Here is a 6,541-nt window from a genome sequence, read left to right on the forward strand (position 1 = left end):
TAGCCCTGGCTGTCCTGGAACTCACTTTGTAGACCAGGCTGGTCTTGAACTCAGAAATCCGCCTGCCTCTGCCTCCCGAGTGCTGGGATTAAAGACGTGCGCCACCACGCCCGGCTAAAGATTTTCTTTTTGAAAACACCCAACAAAACATTTTCTTTCTTGAAATGTTAAAGAAAAAAAATTATATATAGGAGAGGGAGAGAGACAAAGACAGAGGGATCCAGGTGGTGTTGTGCATGCCTTTCATCCCAGTACTGGGGGTATGGGGGTGCAGACAGGTCTCGGGGTCTCTAAACTCGAGGCCAGTCTGGTCTATACTGTGAAATCCTGTCTCCCTGTTTCCAAGTAAGAACAACCAAAAACCTGCTTAGAAACTCCCAAGCACAGGGTGAGGAGCAGGGCCCTTCACTCTGTGGAACACCTATGGGCTCTCTGTGTCTACGCTGGGATAATCGCCCTTCTTGGGAGGGGATAGCATGAGGCAGAATGGAGCTGAGCCTGGCTGAGGACTTGGCTGTCAAACATTGGCAGCTCCCACTCCCTCTCTTCAAGCACTCACCTCCATTTTTGTTTTGCTTCCTCCCCACCCCCACCCCCAGTTACAAGATCCTATCTGTGCTTTCATGTCAGTCAAGACGCTAGGCTTCAGGTTACAGATCTTTAGCGTGCAGCCAAATTGGCCAGAGTGCAAAAGCATCTATTGGCAAGGCGGGACTTGCAACTCTAGACTTCTTGGAGGACATCAGACCCAAACTCTTGTTGTACAAGAGGAAGCAGCAGCCCTGAAGAAGATGGATTTGGCCAAGGTCACTCACTGAGCACATGGTTGGTAGCAACAGGATGGCCCTGGTCCTGTTTCTAAGCCCACATCCTCGCTAGGATGAAGTCATGGGTCCTTCTTCAGTTGTCAGCTGTCTACACCTATTTTTTTTTCTCTTTTCTCAACCACCTGCCAACCCTCCAGCTGCATACATCAACACCCAGCCCCCCCCCCCAATCTTTCTTCATGCTTACACGTCTTCTCCCGCCCGTCTCCATGCCTTATCCAATGCAGAGTCCCAAATTTCAGTACACAGAGAGCTCAGGCCAAGGTTAGAAAAAGCCCAGAAGGCACTTTATTGGAGGGTTTCAGCCTCCATTCACAGGAAAGGGGATCCAGGAGACCCCTCTGGGGGAGGAGGGGGTCCTGGAATCACCCTACTTCTCGCTGGTCCAGTTAGGGGCCCTAAAAAAAATTCAGTCTGGCCACCAGCATTCAGTGGAGAAGAGCAGGGAGCGGGAAATGCTTTAGAAAAAATAGCTCTCTATATACACCCGGAATATTTATAGCACATAAATTAGGGATGATCCGACCCCTGTCTGTGGAGCCTGAGTACTGAGCAGAGAGGTGGAAGGCAGTCCAGGAAGTACCAAGGACACAACCCTGTCCCCTCCGTCCCTGCAGTCTCCTGCCACAGTCTCCCCAGCCTCGTTGGCTGAGGCCAGGCATCTGCAGGTGGGTCTCATTTGCAGTCCATGTTGGGACGGGAGGGAACTGGAGTCACAGCTGGAGAGTTATCGAACAAGTTGGTTCAAACCCCGGGGCTTGTAATTCCAAGAGGGCGAGGAGAGAGGCCAAAGGCTGCACTTCAGGAGACTGCTGAGGACACACCCAACAGGTTCTTCCTCTCTACAGCAACACAGGGAACACATCCATGTTAAGGGGGCCGTCAGGCCTGCCTGTCCTTCCAGGAAGGCTTCAGTTTTGGAGTTCATGCCTGAGTCAGGTCCTGGGTCCAGCCCCGACCCTTAATTCCGACTCTCTCCAACCTCTTCTTCCTTCCAGCCACTAGAGTTCTTGCCAAACTTGTAGACGAGCCGCCGGCCATCCACCCGTTCCAGGATCTCCCGTTTGTAGTAATACCTGCATGGGAAGGAGGTGATCAGAGGTGTAGGCAAGAGGCATGCTATGGACTGAGGTTTGCATTGGTTCCCAGCCCCAGTGTGCTGAGCTGGCCCTCTCTGCCTGAGTGTTCCCTCGCCTCACCTGTTGTGGCCGCGGTGATCTGTAATTATGGCCAGAGCACCTGCTTCTACATTTACTTCTCTGTGCCTTCTGGCTATGTCCTGGGGCTTTTCATAAAGGCCCGTGAACAGAGGGAGAGGGGACGTTAGAGATGCTGAGCTAGTTCACCTTTGTGGCCCAGAGACAAGGGAGCTGAGCTGTCAATTTCTATTTTCTCTCAAGTGTCTTTCTTAGAACAAGTCTGCAGGAAACACAGAAATGTTAGCTAAAGCTAAGTGTGCTCACGATCTCTGCCTAGCTCTTTCTTCATGCTTCACGTAACCAACGACACAGGGCCACAACACTGTCCTTGACCTATCCGTACGCGCCTCAGGCCTGTCCCGTGAAACCTAGCAGAAGCCAGTAGAGCCCATGCAGAGGTCCCTGACGCTCACACTCACCTCATGGCCCGGCTCAGCTTCTCATAGGTCATATTGCTGTTCTTCTTCTTCTGGCCCCAGAGTTGGGCCACGGCCTCTGAGCGAAGAAACTTGAACACACCCTCATGCCGGTTCTCCCACTTCATGAGGCCTTCGTTGAGCTCGGGGTGGATAAGGATGTCTCGGATGAACTCCCACAGGTGAGTACCTCTGGGAGCTACAGGGGAAGATATCCTCAGTTATCAGTCTGGGGTGCCCCTCTCCTCTAGGCGACCTGGCCTCCCCTATCCCAACGAGGCTAAGAGCCTTGCAAGGCATATGGGAGCATACGAAATGTCCTCTTAGTGATTGCTATAGTGGCTGCTTCCTTTCCTGCCCCAAAATGCAGTGCGCTAGGCCGACTACACAGAGCGCTCGATTCTCTCACCAGATAAGGATCAAACATCTGGTTAAGATGGACAGTGACAGGGACACGCTTCTTTGTGAGGGGGCTCATGGTTCGGTGGGGACCAATGGTGGTGAGAACTTGGCACACATGGGGTCAGAGAGCTGCCTATAGCCTGAGGGACCAAGAAACAGCTTCCCGGAATTAACAGTCCCCTCGGGACAAGAAGGAAAGCAGGCCAGGAGTGCATACGTGCAGGTCTGTGTGTATGGAAGAGGCGGCAGGCAAGACCTTTGGGGTGACCTCCAGGTGGTTCAGAGCAGCTGGAGCACACAAGGCCCGAGGCTCTTTCAGCAGGCTGTGCCTGGAGTCGCAGCCACCCCTGCCTGCCTGGCTCTGAGCACCCACCAGCTGCCTCCTCCCCACTGGAAAGTTCCATCAGGCAAGACAGGGGCCAAGTACAGGGATAGTTAAAGAGGAAGAGTGTGGTAAGCCTGGACTCTCTCCATGGCCTCTCCTAGGACCCTCAATTCCCTTCTTCTCTAAGCCCAAGCAGGCCTCTGCAAAGAGGCAGTAACGAATGCCATGGAGCCCCATCAATGCAATAAGTTCCAGCGGCTGTGAGAGGCCAGCAGAAGCTGAAGGAATGGTATCCCTCTGCCCACAGGCCTGGCAGCCCTTAGAGCTTACCGTGCTTGCTCTTCTTGCCCTCCAGACAGTCCCAGTATTCCTTGCTCAGCTTTCTGGGACGCCCCCGTTTCCTCTTCCCGTGCTTGGGTTCCCCCTTCTTATAGTCTGGAAAGTCATCTAATGGGAAGGGGGTTGGAAGGTCAAGAGAAGGTAAGGGCAGGGTGTCAACAGGGAGCCTTGCTACAGAAACTGTAGCCATAGGGCAGAGGGGATTGGCTGAACCCCATGGACAGGACCCCCAAGAACAGCCCTCAACTCACCTCTAGGGAAGACCTTGCTCTCGGTGAGGTCCAGGTCCACATCACTTCCACCGGAGTCAGAGGCATGGGAACTCTGGGGAGTAGCGGTACCTAGGGGTGAAGAACACCACTTGAATGCCAGGGCCAGTCTACCCAGTCACTGCCTACCCAGACTTCAGATACTGAATGAATATTCTAAGAACTAGATGCACTCTAGGGAACTTGGAGAAGGCAGGCTGTGGCAAGGGCAGGACTTACTTGCAGTGGAGACATCAGAGCTGCCGGGGGAGGGCGCTCCAGGGCCGTAGGTACTGCAGTAGTAGGGACTGGCCTGGCGGCCATCATCCAGGAGTTCCTGGGCAAAAGGGCTTCCCTGATCTGAGAAAAGAAGTTAGAGCTTAGAAAGGCCCAGGATACCAGCAAGGACAGGCACGACCCTCCAGGGACCACAGAAATGACTATGGACTTATTTTCAAGTTGGGAGAGAATATCTCTAGCACTCTGAAGGAGTTACAGATGGGACAAGACAAGCTAGGGAGGAAAAAGGGAGAAAATGGGTTCTCACCAAAGGAGCCCGAGTCGCCTAGGCTCTCTTGGAAGGCCATGCCATCCTTCTCCAGCAGCTCGATGATCCAGCTGAGTTCATCAGAAGAGCTGGAGGCTGGAGGAGGCAGGGAGGGAGAGCGTCACGGACCATGGTTCCGGCAGGGGCTCGATGGCTGCACCCTCCTGCCCAAGTCCCAGCCACCTCGTTCACTCTCTAGGCCCTGTGGCTCCCAGCCTAGACTTACTGAGGTCCCGAAGCTGGGCATAGAGCTGGTCTCCCAGAGGTCCAAAGACTAGCCTCAGCTCCTCCAGCGCACAGCTGCAGAGGGTGGCTCCGTCCATGTCGCAGCGGGAGAAGTCGATAGAGCTGGCGTCATACTTGTTCTTCTCCACTTGGTAGCTGATCCACTCCAGAACCTGGGTCTTCGACCAGAACTGGGGCCGCTCGCTAGTCCAGCTTGCCTTCTCTGCAAGGTGGAGTACAGCCAGAGGATCAGTCCTGTCCCTTTGGGATCTTGTCTGAGGTCCTACACAACCCGAGGAGGGGTGGAGAGGGACAGATAAATATTCACAATCACAACATGGCTAGTCTTGAGTTCATCCTCCCTTACTCTGTCACCACAGTTCTTATATTCCCACCACCTCAGCCACTACGGTCTTCTCGGGGCTAGGAACACAGTTTAGCATAAATAAGGTCTTGTTTGGGTTCTTTCCCCAGTACTACACAAATATATGAATGAATAAATCCTCCCCAGCCCCTAACTCCAGGATACCCTTCCTCCCTGTCCATTTATCTAAGAGCCTCAAAGATTTTACACAGCACTCACCTGGACCTTCCAGTGACATCTGTTGGTTGTTCAGAGTCAACACCAAGTCTTCAGTGCCAAAGGTAGTCGGAGGAGCAGGAGCCAGGGTGGGGTCTTCTGAGCTGTACATGGCGTTGAAATAGTTACTAAAAACGTTGCTGATCTCACAGGTGGCAGCCATGAGGCCCCTTGGGAAGAGGAGACAAGGTGGTGAGGGTACAGGTCAGGGTACACTTCCATTTCTGTCTGGCAAAGCCTGGGCAGCAACAGCCGAGAGGCAGGAAGTTCAGTGTTGCTGTAGACATTCTCTCTTCAACACCCCCCACCACCACCCTCCACCACACCCACCCACCACCACCACCACCACCAAGAACCAACTACTTGGGGAAGCTGAGGTTGGATGCTCTCTTGAGCCTAGAAGGGGGGTCAGGCCAGCTGGCGCCAAACTGGGAAATTCCGCTCCGAAAAATAAAAATAATCTCAAAGCGGGTGGGACCATGATACAAATTCTTCTGGGGCTCTCTCCACAAATCACCTGGGCTCTTGAACCAAAGAAGCCACCCTGTCCCTCCAAGACACCGATCTGGTCTCTGACCAGTCCCAGAATACACCCACAGTAGCCCCAACACTCCAGCTAGGAACCTCCAAGCCAGAGTGATTAAGTTCAGAACTGTAAATCCACTGGACCAGTCCTGGAGCCAGAGTTAGGGAATGTGACCGTACCGAGGTGTGTCAGGGTTCGGTGTGTCAGGCGGGTGAGCAGGCTTCTGAGGCCACAGGAAGGGAAGAAATCTAGGCGGTCGAAGGCTCCACAGGTAGCAGTGATGAGTGTGGCCAGAGCGCTGCCCCCACCCGCTCTAAATAGAGCAAAGCAGGAGCTCCTTCCCTCCAGGTCTTCGGCGTGCGTCCCCGGTTGTAACCTGAGCTGGTGGCTCATTGGATGCTGGGGATTTCCTGGCCTTCAGACTGGGCTCCCTGTCCCAGGTGATTTGCATATTCCGTGCCACTTGGCCCAGATCCTAGCAGGCGGTGCTGGGAAATCAGGCCTGGCTGGTTTAATGATTGTCAGAATCTGTCATTCCGCACCCTCTGGGGTTGGGTCCTGGGTACTGAACTGGGCAGGTGGCGGGAACACTGCAGGAGTGGGCATCTGTGCCTTAGGCTGCCCTCTGGCCTTGGAAATTCTTCCTAGGGGCCTGGCCAGGGCTGAACTGGGGAGGAGAAAGCAAGGCAAGGAATCTGAACCGGTGGCTGGGTCAAGACTGATGCTTCCAACTCTCTAGAGGTCTAGAGACAAGAAGGGCCTGGTGAAAGTTACCGAGGCTAAGGGGTTTCCTCCACAACACCCAGAAGCTGGGATTCTGAAAGCGGCTAGGCAACACACTGGGCAACATTCACGGTCCAGTGGTGGTTTTGGTCTGATAGTCTGTCTAGTCAGCTACAGGGACCAT

General features: G+C 54.0%; 1 protein-coding gene across 2 annotated transcripts; it reads right to left on the bottom strand.

Annotated features, from left to right (window-relative positions):
* Window positions 1-1,092: 1,092 nt before the first annotated feature.
* Elf3 (E74 like ETS transcription factor 3) lies at window positions 1,093-5,985 on the bottom strand. Of its 2 annotated transcripts, none has more exons than XM_021171464.2 (9): window positions 5,814-5,985; window positions 5,112-5,278; window positions 4,530-4,751; window positions 4,304-4,399; window positions 3,997-4,116; window positions 3,760-3,849; window positions 3,500-3,616; window positions 2,446-2,641; window positions 1,093-1,903 (listed from the first exon to the last, which is right to left on the bottom strand). In XM_021171464.2, the coding sequence occupies exons 2-9, from the start codon at window positions 5,269-5,271 to the stop codon at window positions 1,789-1,791; spliced, it is 1,116 nt and encodes a 371-aa protein (XP_021027123.1). In that variant the 5' UTR covers window positions 5,272-5,278; window positions 5,814-5,985; the 3' UTR covers window positions 1,093-1,788. The 2 variants fall into 2 exon arrangements, with proteins under 2 accessions (XP_021027123.1, XP_021027116.1); XM_021171457.2 differs by having other exon boundaries at window positions 4,530-4,811.
* Window positions 5,986-6,541: the final 556 nt, after the last annotated feature.

Source organism: Mus caroli, chromosome 1, assembly GCF_900094665.2.
Source record: "Mus caroli chromosome 1, CAROLI_EIJ_v1.1, whole genome shotgun sequence".
In the NCBI taxonomy this organism is placed as follows: Eukaryota; Metazoa; Chordata; class Mammalia; order Rodentia; family Muridae; genus Mus; species Mus caroli.

Coding starts and splice junctions, on each gene's coding strand:
- Elf3 (XM_021171457.2), bottom strand. CDS start 5,271: ATGGCTGCCACCTGTGAGATCAGCAACGTTTTTAGTAACTATTTCAAC. Junction 3,850..3,996: donor CTCTGATGTCTCCACTGCAA/GTAAGTCCTGCC, acceptor CTTCACCCCTAG/GTACCGCTACTCCCCAGAGT. Junction 2,642..3,499: donor GGGCAAGAAGAGCAAGCACG/GTAAGCTCTAAG, acceptor CTTCCCCTGTAG/CTCCCAGAGGTACTCACCTG.